Raw genomic sequence first — 18,783 nt, 5'->3', positions numbered from 1 at the left:
TGTGCTCTGTCCCCTTTACACTTCAACTGACTGTTAAAACATTTTGAGAGGTAAATGCCAAAAAGATCATTTTCAAAAATGATCATGCAGTGATGATAAAGCTGCACACGCCATGTGGATGTGAAGTCACTGTGGAAGCCTTTGCAGTGGGTGATTGACAGCCATCTGTCTGCTAGGAACAGGTGCGCTGTCACCATAGCAACCAATGAGAAGTGGTCCTGGCACAGACTGTCAGTGGCACCCCATGGATGCCAGATATATGAGGACACACACACACACACACACACACACACACACACACACACACACACACACACACACACACACCATGCAAAGCTGTGAGCCAAAGTAACAAATATCTCCTCCAAGAGAACTCATAACCATGCCTGGTGCTTTTTTAAAGACTACGAAAAGACAAACATATAAAAGAGCACAGCATTTAACAGTGCCATGTGCTTTCTGAGTATGACAGACTCTCTTAAGCGCTACTTAACTAATGTTACATATAAATGTATAATTAAAAGCTAAAGCAGAATGTGCATATTATGTTATATTCATCTTAAAACCAAAGTATGTCTTAATTTATGTATACATGTTTGGTCTCTTTCATTAATAACTGTACACAAGTGTTCTTAAGCATGCAGAAAGTTTCTCATGCAAAACCTCTGCACAAACACAATTGCATGTGGATTTGTTCTTGATCTTCAGTTAAAGGAATAATTTGAGAAATCAGATTTTTCCTGATCTTTTGACATGTAAGAGGTCACTGTACTATAAAAAAATACCATAAATCAGTATTGAACTCTTGTTCATAACAGTTATTCCACATGCATATTACCCAGTCATAGCAGTGGGAGTTTAATCTTAAAGGAGACACAACCCTTAAACTGACTGCTTAAATCAGAGGGCCAAAACCATTTATTTTCCAATTTATGACTACTTTTGATGTAAAAATTCAACCAACATTATAAGAGCACATCCAAGAATATTTGAAACATTATGAATGCAATGCAGGAGCCCTTTACAGCCAAATGTATCAAACACAATAAACATTTGCACTTTATGAAGGAGCCCAGATCAAGTTCTGACATGCTCATGTTGCTGCTGTGAAATAAGAAAGACATACTGTAACTCACACTTAGCAACTCACTTTCTAATAATAATCATATCTATAAAAAACACGTTGATTCCCATGTTTCTAAGGCCAGCTGAATTCAAGCACATTCTACATTTAGAATAAAAGTGTGAACTTGTTAAGTACAGTTTGTGCACGGACATGTCCAAACAGGTTTTGTGCATACAGGTAGTGAGAAAAACCACGTGTAATCATTCTAAATATTATTTATTTAGTTTTTAGTATGCATGTGATGAGCTACAGTATAATACATAATGCTGATCTTGAAGTGATGCATGATGCCTTCAGTACCGCATTATTGATACCAAAAACTACCATGAAAAGCAGCATCATACATAAATATGTTATATTACAGGGAATATATTTTATATAACAGAAATAAAATATAAAAACAACTTTGTAAAGGAACAAATCTAAAAATTGCAACTACTAAAATGTATTAAGGAGCTATGCATATACTATTACAGTTTTTAATATTTTAAATTAGCTTTTATATTTTCAGCTTTCATTTTAATTTTAGTTAAATTTTTAGTCATTTTGTATTTGTCTTTTTTTATATTACTATTTATGTTTAATTTATTTCCATTTCAGTTGTAGTTTTTATTTATGTCCAGTTTGTAAAATGTATTTCCATTAACTAAAACAGTGTTTCAGTTAGTTAATCTGAATAAAGCTTAAAAACAATTGATCTGATCCGCTGTAAAAAGGTTATGAGTATAATGTGTGTTATTTTGAACACTCTTACACTGATATTAGATGAGTTAAAGGAAGTCTCACACACACACACACACACAAACAGATCCTGTGCACCCATCATGCCGTGCGTTTACCCCTGTGCCGGGGCGGTACGCCCCTCGAGGGCAGCCCCCTCTGCTCTCCCATCTCTGGATGTGTTGGATGGGAACCTGTTGGACGGGTCGCCGGGTCTCCCTGCGGGCGTGAGGCGGGCGCATCAGGTCACACCTGCGGCCCAAGTACCCGGCCCGACAGATGCACCTGCCCTCAGAGTCACAGCGCTGGGACACAGAGCCCCGAGAACTGCACTGACACGGCCTACACAACTCTGCCTCACTGTCCCACCAACAATTCGGCTAAACATACACGTTCACGAAGAGGCAGAGACAAAAATAAAAAAACATAAAAAAAGAAGAAAAATACTCACACTGATTCAAAGAATAGGGAATGTGTTATGCACACAGTCATGTCAGTCTAACCCAGTGACAGAAATGACTGCATTTGGTGTGGTGTATACTCACCATGCACTCGTCACACTGACGTCCAACAACATGTTGTCGACACTGGCACTGTCCGGTCTCCTGATGGCACAACTCTGAGAGCGATCCATTACTGTGACACTGACACGCTACACAGAGACACAGAGAGAAACACGACTAGGCATGAAGACATTACATCTAGAGTGACAGTAGGTTGCACTGCCAGTCAGAAGTTTGGAACATGGTTCTCATTAGTTTTAATGGTTCTGAAGGTGGTCTCTTTTGCTCTTCTGTGAGGCTCAAAACAGTAATAATGTGCAATATTATTGCAATTTCAAATAAATGTTTTCAATTTGAATGCATATAGAAATGTCATCTATTCAAGTGATGACAAAGCTAAATTTGCAGAGTGCCAATAATAAATGATATTAACTGAGCAAATTAGTGTCACATTTATGTTTGAGGACTTTTATGTTGGTATGTTGTTGGTATGCACCCTGTATGCCAAAACTGGTTTGAGCCTGGTCTGTACTGGGATGGGAGACCTCCTGGGGATGTGGGTGAGGAGAAAGCGTCTCATATGATTTTGAAGTGCTTTGGGTGTACAGTACAGAGTAAAGAACTATATAAACAACCCTCATTCATTAATTCAGGCATTACCTTTGGTCTCTGTGTTGTGGGTTGTCTCTGTCTCTGTTCTCACAACATGAACAATTATTCGTTTTTTACACAATTTTTCACATTTCAAATGTCACATTAAAAATCCTGTTCCCTTACATGTTTAAATAAGACTTTGAATCCCATACTTTCAGTTTGGACCCCGCAATCTAAATATGTTTTGCAATGTTATAACCACATCAAATGAGCTAAGCACTGTTCAGTAGGAACACATAGACTCTGGGAAACTGTTTCATTGTCATGTTTCATGCATAACCAAGGGAATGTGTGCAACCCAAATGTGCTTTGAACTCGCCTCTGGCGTGTATAACAACTAAAATTAAAAACCAGTGAGATTATTCAATATCCCGTGACCCCTTTGCATGCTAATCAGTGCAGTGTGTGTGGAAAACAATCAAACAGATTGACTCTATCCTGCTTTAAATCACAGCGCGGTGTAACTGTGGGCACACTGCTGTAGGGCTGCAGGAGGACAGATTGCATTTCAATATAATGCACACACACTTTCTGAACAGCCTGACTCTGACTGAGATGGAGCACAGATGGTGCTGTGTGAGGCTTGTTGGAGGGGAATCTGTGTGTATTGTCCTTGAGAGTAGACGGCCCGCAATACTGGATCAACTCATCTCACACAAACACACACATCTGCCATACAGGCTGTCTGGAAGAACACAATTTAATTTCTACAAAAACAGACACATTAAAAAAATCCTAAAGAGACAACCAAATACAGTGTGTCTTAGAAAAGGCGCGAAATATCCCACATTTTACTGTAGTCATAGAGTGCCCAATTTTCTGCTCTGAGAGGTTCTGAGACTAACTTTTTACATTTTCATTTAGACCTTCGAAGTGCATATTTAACAGGTCATCGTAATTTTACAAAGACAATGATATTCATAAAATAAAGTATTACTGTATTATATATTTCTAAACTATTTTGAGTAATAATTAACTAATAGTATGCCAGTCAAATCACAATTTCATAAAAACAAAAATAGAAATGTCTATAACTGTGATGATGGTAACTGTGACTTGATTGGTGAAATCACACCGACTGTCTTCTGCAGATGAAAATATAGAGTAGTTATCTAACAAACTCAGAGGTCATGCTAGATCTGCCTTTAGGTTCATGGAGAATCAATAGAGAGCTTAAATGATATTTTTACATTATGCATGTTATATCTTATTGTAAACAGTTCTTCCAGGTTTAAGTTTGTTTGTTTGTTTATTATTATTGACCTTTTGTAATGTTTAATCAAAAGACATAGTTGAAACGTCAGCCTAGTCTCTGGTGAAGTATGCAGGATTTCCCCAATCATTTATTCATTAATCATCTAATATTCAGATTATAAGAGATTAGACATCACAAATTGCTGTTAGTCAAAGGACTACAATCTGGAAACAATCAAACTCTGCTCCTTCACTTACCTTGGCAATTCTTGGCTATGAGGGCATCTCCAAAGAATCCGTCAGCGCACCTTTCACAGTCCGGTCCTCCATATCCCTCATGACAGCGCAGACAGGCTCCAGTCAGCGGATCGCAGCTGAGCTCTGCTGTAAGATCCAGGTTACCGTTACACATACACGGCTGACAGGAACCCCCAGGAACGTTGGGACGGCCGAAATAGCCATTAGCACACCTGAGGTCATCCAGAGAGGAGAGAATACATGCTTTAGAGATGCACACACTTCAAATCATGATACACATAATAAAATAATTTACACTCAAATCAACATTTCACATGCATTTGTTTTATTGCTTTGTTTTATAACGTACAGTCAGCCAGCTTGGGGTCCTAGTCACTGTGTGTCCTGATATATTAGGTGGTGCAGTGATGTAGCTCTTAATTTGTCATTTGTAATTGCAGTTTGAATCAGATCAGAGGTGGCTTTAGCAGTTGCATGTACTATAGAAGCTAAAGCTGAGATTAACAGATAGTTTGTAAAGAATAGCTGGGGTAAAGTGGGATGAATGAAAACACTTAAGAAAAGCATTTAAGTATATTGTATTTCCCGACGAGTCATTTACCGTTTCTCTTTTAAAAGAGCTGTGTAAGACTGAACTGACTCCATTACAATATGTCTGATGAACAAACTTATTTTGATCATGAGAAGAACACCTGAGACTTTTCTCGCCGAAACGATGAGAATGTGAGAGAAATATAAGAGGAAGAGACACTATCACTTCCTCCGCTCGCCTCGCCCACCCGCTCTTCTTATCTACTGTCGGTGCGTTTGGATCCTATATCTCTACTAAAGCAACTTGTGTTGCTGGCTGATAAACACGCACAGTCTATCCACTGCCTTCATGTTAAATGGATTCCTTCCGCTTATCTGCACACGACTGCGCTATCTGCATGATGGTGGAAAGAGAAAGTAATCACAGTGTTTCACTCACGCTCAGCGGATTCTGCGAGCCACCCCAGACTTATTAATTGAATATGGTATTGCTTGTGACTATCTTTACAGGCCCATCGGCATGCTAGTGCAGAATCTAGCTCTAACTGTGAATGTTGGAGATTTCAACTTTTAAACGAAGTCTCAGATCTCACAATAACTTGACATAATATCCCTTCAGCAGTACAAATGCTCTGGGCTCATGTCTTATTTAAGAAATCTTGGTACACAGATAGCAATATCTGCATTCATAGTTGATCACAAAGTGTAATTTTTACCAAACTGCCTGTCCTGGTGCTTGGTACTTGGTACCTAGCACTGTTATTTAAATTGATAAGTGAACTTCATGTAACTTCATGCTTTGGTAGGAAATCGTCTCCTAAGGACATGACTGTAAATGCAATTTGGAAAATGTGACTCACTCTCTCTCTCTCTCTATATATATATTCAAACATTCAGAACTGGGCCTGATGCCAAACTTTTTATATACTTAGAAAAAAAAATCTGATAATTGGATGAATATTAGCCACTCCATACATTCATATGTTGTAGTGTAAAATATATCAAACTATAAAGTAACTGATTTGTTGTCGCTTCCATATCTGAGAATACAAGAAATAAAATGATTGTTGGATAGATGTTCATTATTAGATTTTGGATGCATTTCTCTGTACTATAGTTCATCATCATTTTTGGAAAGGCTTGGAATCATGTTAGCACTGGCCTTGTTTGAATTTTACTAGTCAGATTATTACATACAGATGTGTGTAAATGTGAAGTTGTATCAGACTAAAGCCGAAGTCACACTAGAATTTTCGGCCTCTGAGTGCCAAGAGTGTGCAAAGCAGTAATCAAAGCAAAAGGTGGCTACTTTGAAGAACCTACAATATGACATATTTTCAGGTGTTTCACACTTTTTTGTTATGTATATAATTCCACATGTGTTAATTCATAGTTTTGATGCCTTCAGTGTGAATCTACAATTTTCATAGTCATGAAAATAAAGAAAACTCTTTGAATGAGAAGGTATGTCCAAACTTTTGGTCTGTACTGTATATTTTCACTATTTCCATACTTTATTCTCATTTTTTATTATTAGCATTTAGTGTACTAAGAGAGTAAAGACTGGTATCCATTAATTGACAAATAGGAAGCCAATGAACATAAACATGGGTTAGCAAATTATTACAGAATCTCTTTAAGTGTCTGGGTAAATGGAAAAGTCCCCACATACTGTTTCAAAAGTACATAACCCCCAATATACTGTCAGACAGACTATCACCTCTGCACTGCTTCTGTACCCTTTAAAGGGTAACTGAGCAACGAAGGCTGGCTCTTCCTCATTCTCTGGTGCCAGCTCATAATTTCTCCTGTCGTTAGCTCTGCTGTGAGGGAGCCATCTTAAGCACTGATGACTCGGGTCAGGTGTCTTTAACCCAGGCTATATATATGGCCATCTTCCTGTGTGTCTGCGCACAAGAGAACGATTACTAAAGTTCCCTCTCTACTCCTTTCACCTCAGCCTGATCTCTCATGCAGTTTCAGGTGTCACTGGCCATGCAGGGCCAAACTAAACATAAGTACCCTATTTCAGAGCATGACCAGGCGCCATAGAGGGACTGAACTGAATTTGGTAAGTAAAAGACTGAGTGGGGTGAAGAGAGGTGGGTATTGGGTTTTTATGTGTTGGGTCAGTGATTCTTAAACCGAAAGTATCACTAAACCCATTACTGTTATGGATTGCCTACTACACTCTCAGAGCTTACGGCATGCTTCACAACAAACACAGATGTTGAATTTAAGACCTGTTTCACGGAGCACAACTGCAGTGTAATAGCAACAGCAGGCTCACACTGTGCTTTCACTCTGATTACATATGCATGGAAAACAGAAACAGACACTTTTATCTGCATATAAATGCAGTTCCATAAGTAAGCTGCATCCCCCACCCCCAAACCCCATTTGTGTTTACCTAATATTTCAGAAAGGCACTTTCTTGCCATTATTCTGGTGCATGTAAATCTGGTCACTGCCAGGGTTTCTGCTGTGTATGTTACTTAAGCTCTATGAAGTATAAGTGATTTCTGGTTTAATATATTGAGCAGTCCTACAGACCAGTGGTTCCCACCCATATTCCTGGAGCCCTCCGCACTGCACATTCTGTGTGACTCATAGACTTTATAAAAACACGTCACCCGTAGACTCCTGAAGAGAATTTTTGAAGCCTAAAGTGTGCAGAGCGAGCGGTCGCCATCTTGGCAGCGCGTCACAGCGAGACTCTCCCGGACAATCGAAAATGGGCAAAAGGGCGGGAGCTAGTTGCTGAAGCCACGCCCACCTAGCGCGATGGCTGTGACAGCAGTGGCAATTCACCTGTCACTCAAGTGGCCACGCCCCTAATTATGCAGAACTTTAAGGCTTAATATAATTTAAACGGATGAGTTATAAAAAAATTCACCCCCCTCACAGTTGTCATGAAGGGCAAAATTAGCTATATAGACCAAAATCATTTTTTGCACCAGGCTGAAAACATGTTTTCTTCTGCTGTAAAGTTGGGCATTTTAACATGGTGAGTCTATGGGATTGACTCTCTTTTGCAGCCAGCCTCAAGCGGCCAGTCGATGAATTGCAGTTTTAGTCACTTCCTTATTGGCCTCACGAGAGAGAGCGGGAGGTTGGTGCTCGGTGTGACTCCTTAATCAAACACACCTGATTCAACTGTAGAGTTTAATCAGTAGAGACTCTAAGACTTCAAATGGGTGTGTCAGACAAAGGAGAAATGCAAAACATGTAGTGTCAGGAGCTAATCTATCGAACAATCTAATTTCTAAATTTACAAATAATATAAAATCTACATAAATCCAAAGCACAACTGCACAATTTACTGTGTACAACCCCCCGATAGTAGCTTAGAATATATGTAAACTACAAATATAAATCAGATAATCTTAATTCAGTTTGGGTAGCTGTTACTACATATGGAATTTAGTTCACCAATTTATCATTTGTGTCAGTCATCACTGAAATCGGCACTAAAGTCTCAGAAGGTGTCTTTTAAGAAGAGTGAGATATTTCAATATTGAAGGAATTAGCAATTGTGGAACTTGTTGCTCAACTTTATTCCGTGTCCTCTAATAAAACAAGCTTTAACATTTTTGGTAGCACTCCAGTGAGCTTAGTTTGGCTCTATGGATACTGGATAGAGTTTATCTGATTTTCTCAGATGAAAATTGGGATCTGGTGTTGAAAACGATGTATGATGTTTTGTAATCTGCAATGATTTCTGTTTAAAGAGAGACAGTTATGTGCAACTGTTGATTGCTGGCCACGGATGTAACCACATATTTAGGATTTGTGGGGACCAAATGTAATAATTTATGATTCAAAACACTGAAAACCACACTTCGGCTAATCTGAATACTAGAACTGACATATGAGAATACGTCAATTCTAGTATTCAGATTAGCAGTTAGCCAATGTGTGGTTTAGTGTCTACAGCCCTGTTGGAAAATGTTGATTTTTAAAGTTTCTATTAAATGTTTCTCTATAAAAGACTCCACTAAAAAAGGCACAGATGAGATAACAGTTGGCATACAAGTATAAAGCTATATAATGAATGTGGATTCATTAACATTTCCCAAAAGTAGAAGTGGATTTACTCAATAAGCAAAGGTAGGTTATCACCTTGGGCCCCCAAAAAGCAAGCTCCCAAAATGCAGTAAAAACGGTAAAAAGCATCACAACAAAAAAGGAACCTAAAGGTTGATCTAGGTAATTAAATGTGCAAATGTAAATGTTCAGGTTCTGGAAGACTTGATGAGAAATGTTTGAGTTCTGCCTTCTCATTGCAGATTATCTGAGCAATATATGAAGCATTCTTGAGACCTCCTTTGAAAGCCTGTGTGCGATTACTGGGGTCTTTTTCTTACAAGTAGCAAAAGTCTCAATTTGCGCTCCATTTTAATGTGGATGGCCTCAACAAAATGCATTTTTAAGAACACATTTTATGAGCGATGTGTGCCACCTGACTGAGTTTGTTTGAAGTATGTCCTTCACATCTCTTTCAGTGGGTCTCTCAGGGGACAGACTAGGTTTGAGCACCATCTGAGCGGTGATGGATTGGTGTGTGCGTCTGTCCCTGGCATTTCCCAGAACAAGAAACCTTTCCATTCACTCTGTCTCTCATCTCTAACTTTTCTGCACTTGTCCTATATAACACACCATCAGCTCCCTCATTTCCATTCCCTCCACTTCGTGTCTGCTAATGGCTCAGCGTGAAGAGCTTTGGTGCCAGTTAGCGTGTACCAGCACTGGCACTGCACCATTCCCTCTCCATCTGTTTCAGGGGTGGGGTCACAACAGAGCCGAGACCTTTCTTCCACCTAGATGGCGTATTCCTCGACAACACTGTAATTTAGTCTGCATACAGGGCTGGTGCGACTGCCAACACAACCTCCCCAGAATGCAGCATATGCTAATGCTAACACATCAGCATACCAACCTTCAGAGAATGAGAGAGATTGTTACCAGTGTGGAACATGGGGTCAGAAAGAAAGAGAAATAAACAGAGCGACTGATGGAAATATCCTGCGTGATAGATGAGCTCAGTGATTTCTGATGCTAATGAAATTAAGACAAAACCATGAGATCCACAGCGAGTGAGCTGCTTTGTGCTATATTGCATTTGTGGCCACTTAACACTAAACACAGAGGATCAAGCCATCTGCTCCATCTTATCCCTGAATTTTATTTAATGTCACTCTGGGACAGAGATCCAAATGGCCTAGAGATCAAGATTTGTTTGACTAGTATACTCAAAAAAACACATTACAAACTCAAACTTATAGTGTTGTTCTGCATTTTACTCACTCTCTCTCTCTCTCTCTCTCTCTCTCTCTCTCTCTCACACACACACACACACACACACACACACAAGGGTTAAATAAGAAGAGTTACTGTAGAGCAGTGGTTCTTAACACCAGCTATGCACATTTTGTTTGTCTGTCTTTTCTGAGGCACTCAGTTCAGTTCATGTATCTCCCTCCTAACGAGCTGATAAACTGAAACAAGTGCATTAAATAAGGAAGTAATACAAATTGCGTGGAGCAGTGGGTCCCTAGGACTGGAGTTGAGAACCACTGTTGTAGAGGACCAACACGTAGGTTTCTCATCTTTGCTGCCCTGCATCCTAAATTAAACGAAACCGATGCAATTTAAGTCACTTTGGATAAAAGCATCTGCCAAATGATTTCAAGAGTTAAAATGACATAGATTTCAAGAGTTTAGTGCTATATTGTTAAGCTTACAACATGATATTCTAACAAACATAAAAATACATAAAGCACACACAAAAGATGACTAAAATGAAGGACAGAGTTGGGTAACTCAGTTTTTTTGACCTGATCACTTTGTTTATTCACAAGTCATTCATCTATGGCCTGATGTTAAAGATACTTTCTTGTTTCTTTTTCTATAAATGGCAACTTGAATAAAGAATGGCACACCTTACCCCACTTGAGGTAAAGACTGGAGGCCAAACCTTGTCGTCTTACCTGTCACAGCGTGCACCCGTGTAACCCGGCTGGCATCGATCGCAGATCACCTCTCCTCTGGCATCGATGTGACACGTTGGGCTAAAACTACGGTGTTTTTGAGCCAACAAGGGGACAAAGAGAAAAATAAAAGAGCAGCGAATTAAAAGCATCCTTCCCATTCATCAGAAGAACTTTTTCTGTTTCTGTCTGAAGCCAGAGAGAGTCTGAAGCCTAAGATGGTTTAGCTGGTGGGCAAACCCTCAGCAGCGAGCTCTAGTGTAATGACTGTGCAGCTATTTCAGACGACACTGGAGCCTGGCTGAGGGGCATGCTGGGAATGCTGAAGGCAGGAGGGGAGCAACGCTTTCTTTAGCCTGCTTGAGGAGGTGGAATGTTCAGCTGTTGGATTCTGGGATGTGTTTACTCTTTATGGATCAGCCACTAGCATGATACAGCTAATATTAGCCTGGTGCTGAAATCATGTGCCAGTTTGAGAGTTGAAGTAAGAGCATGCAAGAGCTACAAGTCGCCCCTTTAAATGCTAACATGCTAAAAATTTAGACCATCTTAAACTGAATTATGGTCATAACTGGTTTGAGTTGAACAAGCTGAGTCACAAGATTTTTAAAAGTGATGTGTGCAGGTGTTTTATTTATTTATGTATTTTTTTGTTGAGAAAAATGTTGAAGTAGTTTCAGTGTAGTATACAGAGTCATGGTTTCACGACATTGCTCTGTATCTTCTAATATCCCGACCAGCCCAGCATACAGTAGCAACATGGATTCAACACTGACTCTGGGACTAATCAATGGCAATTTCGTTTTTTTGTTTTTTAGCCCTCAGATTTCTCACAAATCTCCAATTCAGCAGCACTTAAACAGACCAAACTTTTCAATTTGACACCTAGATCTATATTCTTTTACAACGAGGGAAAAACCATGGTGAAAAAATGTTTTATTTTTCTGTCTGCTGACAGCTTTTTTTCTGATTTTTGTAGTGTTAAAAAAGGAAAATGTTATATCTCCTCTGTAAAAAACTCGGACACGTCAACAAAATCAAACAAGAATTCCAATCCTAGTTCCGATGTTTATATTTCTGTTCTGGAGGTTTATGCAAATGAGTGCATATTTAATTAGATATCGCCTCTTTTGCATATTTAAACATAACATTTCAGAAAACAATTATCTTACTGTACTGTGATTTAAAAGCTAGGGAAGTATGATATCTCTTAATATTTTTTATTACTTTTACAAAAGGTTCTGCCACATTGACAAGCCATTGTACCACTAAAGGCACATTTTTACACCATTTTTAATACATTTCACATTTGTAGCAATGCAAAATTGACACACTTCACCAAGATTAAATCTGAAGTGTCTGAAAGACGCATTACACTGATAACCAGTGATGGTTTGAATGGGACATTTAAGATGGTCACCAAATAAACCAGCTTAGCTGCTCTAGGCTGTTTGTTTCAGCTGGTTAAATACAGACATGCTCAAAAATTAATAAACAAACCAAACACATAACTTGTTTCTGGATAGGTAAAGAGAAGGATACTAGTTACTGTCACTGGCATGTTAGGGGATACCAAACTAAAAGTAGTGGCGTTCCTATTTTAACTACATTTTAGCAGCCCAACAGAAGCTCAGCTATTTCCAAAATAGCTTGCTGTTCCAGTCACAGTTCATTTCAACAAAATAGCTCAAAACAGGTTTAATGAATGTATAGTTTTAGTTTTGGACTGAGTTTATCTCTTTTATTGTTATGTGAATGTGTCATGGTAACTGAGATCCTCATTGTTAATGTGAAACATAAATATTAATATATCCTCCTGAGACCCAGAACCCCCCCCCCATGTCATTTCATCGTTTTGAGCATAAAAAACAAATAGGAAAAATGTTATGAAAAAATATATTTTATGCTATGCACAATAGGACCTATATGCAAAAATAATGTTTTTTTATCCACCAATCAATTTTTAGGTTTCAATCTTGTATAATAAAATAATCTCTATAATAATCTCTATAATAAATTATATTATAGAATGATTATACAATTTTCATAAGAATATCTCATATTTGAAATTTGTCATGATGATATGATAAATGATAATTACAAAAATATGATCATATTTCCAAAAGAGTGCTGAACTCAGTGATTCCTTTAACGTGCTCTTTACAGTACATCCAGACTCGAAAATTTGCTAAAATATATTGTCTTCTACAGAGGAAAAAGTGTACGGCTGGGTCTCAAGAGGACATGTGTGTAATATAGGAGAACATAATATAGCCTGACAGTTCTATACAGTAATAATCTGAAAATACGTTTGTCGGTTCTAAGGTCATGACTTCCTGACATCATTGCTGACGTACTTGTTTGACGGGTTCAGAAGAGGACAAGCACATGGCTGACAGTCTTCTGCAGTTCCTCTGGTGGCGTCTCCGTAGTATCCAGGAGCACACTGATCACAGTACGGTCCTGTCGTGTGGTCCCTACAGCCCTACAACACACACACACACATTTACAGACAGAAAAACACACATGACTAATGTCAAGAGATGGATGTGTGATTTTATATCAATAAGCATGGTGAATGCAAGTGTCTACTTTAATGTTTCAGATAACTTTTGTGGAAATAAAAATATACGTAGGTTAAATAACATGAAAATACGACAAGATTTTTTAAAATTACTGTTACACTGAATGACATTTTAGTGAATGTCTTCTGTAAATCACAGTAAAAATGTATGAATGTCATTATTATTATATTTTATTTTTTTGTTGAAAAAAAAACAAAACAATTAAACAGGTCAAATTCTAATGTACAAAAATAATAAACACACACACACACATACAAATAAATAAATCCACATTTAACTTCTATTGTTTTTAATGCTTGAAATCCCCCTTGAAATACATTTTTGTTATTGATCCATAGACAAAGAGTCTGCAGATGAGAACATGAAACTGAGTATCACAAATGTCACTTTCCATAAAAAGTAACACTAACATACTTGTTTACTTTTTATTAGGCATTTCACAGTATTGTGATGTAAAAGTAACATTCGGCAGCAGGTACACACACTTTTAGTTGGTCTTTCAGAGACACACAGTGTCAGATGAATGGATCAGATGGACAGCACTAGTTTTTCATCTCTGAGCGATGAATACACATGCACACAGTGATAATCACAGCACACACACACACACACACACACACACACACACACACACACACACACACACACACACACACACACACACGTTTACTTATGTTTAGCTATCTAAATGTGGGACTATATAGGCATAATGGTTTTTATACTGTACAAACTGTATATTCTGTTGCCCTACATCTAAACCTATCCCTTACAGGAAACGTTCTGCATTTTTACAATAAAAAAAAAACAAACAAACAAAAAAAAACACACACACACATACACACACACACACACACACACACACACACAGACACAGACACACACACACACACACACACACACACACACACACACACACACACACACACACACACACACACACACACACAGAGGTATTGATATTGTTCTCTGAAAACATATGTTTTGTTTGTTGATGTTTGGTAATGTGTCAGTTATGTACTTTAAACATAATTCAGTACTAATAGATCATGTGGACACAAACCATGTTTGTGTTTGCATACAAATAAGCAACCTATTTAAACCTGTGTCATTTACTCTGACATTACAAAAACAAGACAGAAGAGAGTGTACAACACACACACACACACACACGCACACACGCGCACACACACACGCACGCACGCGCACACACACACACACACACACACACACACGCACGCACACACAGACACACACACAGGAAATAGAACGGTTCTATTTTCTGTGACTCCATCTAAACTGCATTCACAGCAGATTGTGTTATAATGCAGTTCTGTTATTATGGCCAAACAGCTACAACAACAAAAGCAGCAATGACAAAGCAAGTCAATTCTGTACACTCACTATGAATAAAGAAAAGAAAGAAAACAAAATACACACACCCACACACACACACACACATTACCAGGCAGTGTCCAGTGATGTCGTCACAGTGCTCTGTGTGTCCGTGGCATTGACAGAGTTCACACACGCCACAATACAGCGTCCCGTTCACTCTGCGGAAGCCCACCGCACATGTCTGTGAAAACACACACACACCAACACACACACACACACACACACACACACACACACACACACACACACACACACTTAATAAATTAACACACATGAGTCTTCATGATGATGAGCGTGGTGTTTGAGTAGGTTTGGCTGAACGTGCATCTGCGTTGCCAGTAATTAATTGGTGCTGTGCTAATTGACGGATCATTGTAGTGCACAAAGTGCTTTGATTTACTAAATGATTTGTTTCAGTCAAATGAAGCACAAGGGAAGTGTATAGAGCCAGCTGATAAATGCCAGTGCGTCAGTGTGTATGTATGTGTGTGTGTGTGTCTGTGTGTTTAAGCTGTATTTTCTAATTCAAACCATTCTGCCTTGTGCCGTGTTTTATTTCATTAATGCTCTTCTTCTTTTTGCATTTGAGTGATTGGTCTCAGTTTTTACTGTCCGCATAAACAGCTGCCGACATGAGATCACAATTGTCATTTATTTAGAAAATATTCTCATTATTTTCTATGTTATTCATCATACTGTGAATGATTCATTCACAAAGTGAAAACCCATGTACTCTTTATTAAAATATCTAAAAAAAAATTTTTTTTTCAACCTTTTAAACTTTTTTTTTTTCTTTAAAAATTAAACTTTTTTTTTATCTGGTTATTGTTATTATTAAAATGCTATACATTCATTTGCTAAGTTATTCTTATAAAGGAGGAGACTAATTAGAACATTTGCATGGATTATTCCATGAATTGTTTAATCAACCTTTTTTTTTTTAAGATGTAGCATTGCAAACGTCTGCAGAATTCATTTTAGTTCATTTTAAATTAGATAATTAGTGAAGCATAATCATGTGTAATGATGTCAGATCAGCACAACTGACATTCATTAGTGTCAGCCTTTGTGTGAAGTGCTTTCCAAATGACGGTTGTTTTCTGCAATATTTTCAAGCCGTCATGCATTTTGGGATTGACTTATTCATGGAGAGTTTATGCGATCCTGCCTTAGAATTTGGTCCAAATAAGATATCTAATGAGGCACAATAATCGTGCAACCTGCTGTTTAGAGCAGCCTTCGCATCGGGATGATGCCTTAATGTGCTGTAGATGGGCAGATCACTACAACTGCTGACTGCAGAGACCTTACACAAACACGCTGTATATGAAGTGGATATTGGAAATGACTACAGCGATAAACATCACACTTGTTTTCCTTCTTTCTTCCAGTGACCCTGCTGACCCCGTCACTCTCAGAGCAGCCCATCCTTCCCAACACTGAGCTGAGACACACAGGGAACATTTATAGGGACAGTTCAGCCAAAAATAAACTCACTCCTGTCCTTCTAGACCCTGCATGACTTTTGTTCACCTTCAGTCAACAAAAAGAGACTTCTTTCAAAAACATAAAGAAAAATAAATAACTAATAATAATAATTATCCCAAACTTTGACTGGTAGTGTAAAGATTGCTCAACACACAGTACATAAAGGTCATTAAATATGATCAACACAAACTCAAAAATGAATAATTGTGCGACTAGATTGTAGACTGCTTCAAAAGAAAAACATACATTTTAAAAACAAAGTTTTCTATTGTGCTTATTTAAGTTTAATTCAATTCAAGTTTATAAGTATAGCGCTTTTTACGATACAAATCATTGAAAAGCAACTTTGCAGGAAATTAAGTTTCTACAATATTTAGTAGGAGCTTATAAGTGGTGACGTGTGTGTGTGTGTGTGTGTGTGTGTGTGTGTGTGTGTGTGTGTGTGTGGAGGAGGGTTTATCCTGCGGTTGAGATGATCACAGTCTCGTTCTGTCTCGTGGCCAGTGGGACCTGCTCACATCAGCATAAAAATCTGCTCACTCAGAAATCAATAGCCACTGCAGCTTTAATAGAGGAGACACTTATGCAGAGAGGAAGCATATCCAAGAGATTCAACACAGTCAGCCACCCCAGCTGCTGAAGTGCACACACACACAGAGGCCCTGAAACTAACTACATATTCAGGCCAATGCTAATACAGTTTGATCAGGGTTTGTCTCAGGAGGTGCACGAGGAGGTGTGTCAGGCTGTCAGTGCATCGGTTCACTGGGATGCTGTTTAAAACACACAGAGCGGCTATGATACACACCTCTGGGGAACAACAGTGTCTGGATTTACCAGTTTACCAGGTAAAACCCTTGAAGACAGTCCTGTTTGAGGCTGTTAGCAGCAGATTATCTCATAATCCATTGACAGAACTGGGCCGTACAGGATATTCCACTCCATTTATATCTGTGAAATAACCCATATTCATTTTGGATGAACAAAAATTTGTAGTAGAGTGCTATATTATGTATTTTTGGAGGCCAAAACCTGGAAATGAGTTGGTCTGTAGTGCTGAAGTCAGTAGGGTTTTGGCTGAAATAAGGTCTGTTGTGAACTTACCTCAATCTATTTTCAAATTTTTTCTACAACATAAAATAGATCAGTAATAAGCCTCTTGTGATATTTTTTAAAGCTGTTACTTGTCTTGAAAAAGGCGGTTGATAACAAGTGTCTAAATGACACTACAGAGGTTGTCAGAGATATTAAACCTCACACTGAACAGGAAAACTCATCTAGCCTTACTGTGTTTATAACCACGCTCTTGAATACTATGCTAACTTTCAGGGAAAATACAGTAGAAAGAGTTGTTAAATCTTTATGCTGATGTTGAAGTCATGTGACTGCAGTGTAGTTTATTTATATCCTATGCTTAGCTTTTTACTTCTGACGATTGCATTTAGGCTTAAAAGAATCTGGAAGAATCATAAACTTGTGTAGGTGTAGGTTTTCTGCAATAATCCAAAGGCCAAAGGAAAATCCTATTGGGTTTTTGTGGACAAGAGGTTGATCAACAAAAAACTGCAGTGCTCTAATGACTTCATTTCAAATAAACCTATGTTTATTTTACATGTCGGTCTCTTCCGGCCTTATGAATATTCTTCATCTTTCTCTTTTTGTTCCACAGAAAACATCTTCTGTGTCAGACATCAGAGTGTCTCCTGTTCATCTCTACTTGGTTATATGGAACTGTTTTTCTTGCTTACCTCACAGGAAGTGCCATCATAACCGGGAGGACACTGGCACACCTCCACAGCGCGGGCCTGAACACCGCTGCCAGAGCCTTCAGCGGCCATACTCATGCTCACACGGCCCAACCTGAGAGAGAGAGACATAGAGAGAGAGAGAGAGAGAGAGAGGTTTAACAAGACTTAATTATTTACATAATAAAAACATTATTCACAACATCATCAAATACCCAGCAAATGTCTTCTGGCCCAGATCCGGACCACACAATCATTTTTCCCTCGGCCCAAGTACTGCAAAGAATGACGGCCCTGAAGTGGCCCAGAACTGGATTAAAGACTAGGGCCACACATGGGCCATAACCGGCCCGAATCTCAGCCAGTTAATCACCCTTAGCTGGCACTGAATTGAGCCAAGAAAGGTTTTATTATTGGTACCAATTCTCAGCCTTACGTACACCAGAATCCCCCAATCTGAGCCACACCTGACCCTTATATAGCCCAGACCCAACCCAGACAGCAAGCAGTTTCGGCCCAAATCCGGCCCACATCTGGCCTATGTCTATGATGAAACCAGCGAGAGCCAATAAGCATTTGAAATCGCTACTGTAA

The 18,783-nt window shown here is 38.7% G+C and overlaps 1 protein-coding gene across 5 annotated transcripts in view; it reads right to left on the bottom strand.

Moving 5' to 3' along the window:
* Nucleotides 1–18,783, bottom strand: part of lama2 (laminin, alpha 2) — a 258,283-nt gene that overhangs the window by 93,004 nt on the left and 146,496 nt on the right. For 3 of the 5 annotated variants that reach the window (XM_059499216.1, XM_059499217.1, XM_059499218.1), the window contains exons 15-21: nucleotides 18,193–18,304; nucleotides 15,024–15,137; nucleotides 13,334–13,461; nucleotides 10,977–11,063; nucleotides 4,456–4,667; nucleotides 2,392–2,498; nucleotides 1,966–2,226 (exon numbers count right to left, since the gene is read on the bottom strand). In XM_059499216.1, coding sequence (XP_059355199.1) covers nucleotides 1,966–2,226; nucleotides 2,392–2,498; nucleotides 4,456–4,667; nucleotides 10,977–11,063; nucleotides 13,334–13,461; nucleotides 15,024–15,137; nucleotides 18,193–18,304 — 1,021 coding nt within the window. The remainder of the gene's footprint in view (nucleotides 1–1,965; nucleotides 2,227–2,391; nucleotides 2,499–4,455; nucleotides 4,668–10,976; nucleotides 11,064–13,333; nucleotides 13,462–15,023; nucleotides 15,138–18,192; nucleotides 18,305–18,783) is intronic. The other 2 variants (XM_059499219.1, XM_059499220.1) reach the window with 1 other exon arrangement.

The sequence above is a fragment of the Carassius carassius genome, chromosome 18, assembly GCF_963082965.1.
Source record: "Carassius carassius chromosome 18, fCarCar2.1, whole genome shotgun sequence".
In the NCBI taxonomy this organism is placed as follows: Eukaryota; Metazoa; Chordata; class Actinopteri; order Cypriniformes; family Cyprinidae; genus Carassius; species Carassius carassius.
This window is presented reverse-complemented; position numbering and strand designations above follow the sequence as displayed.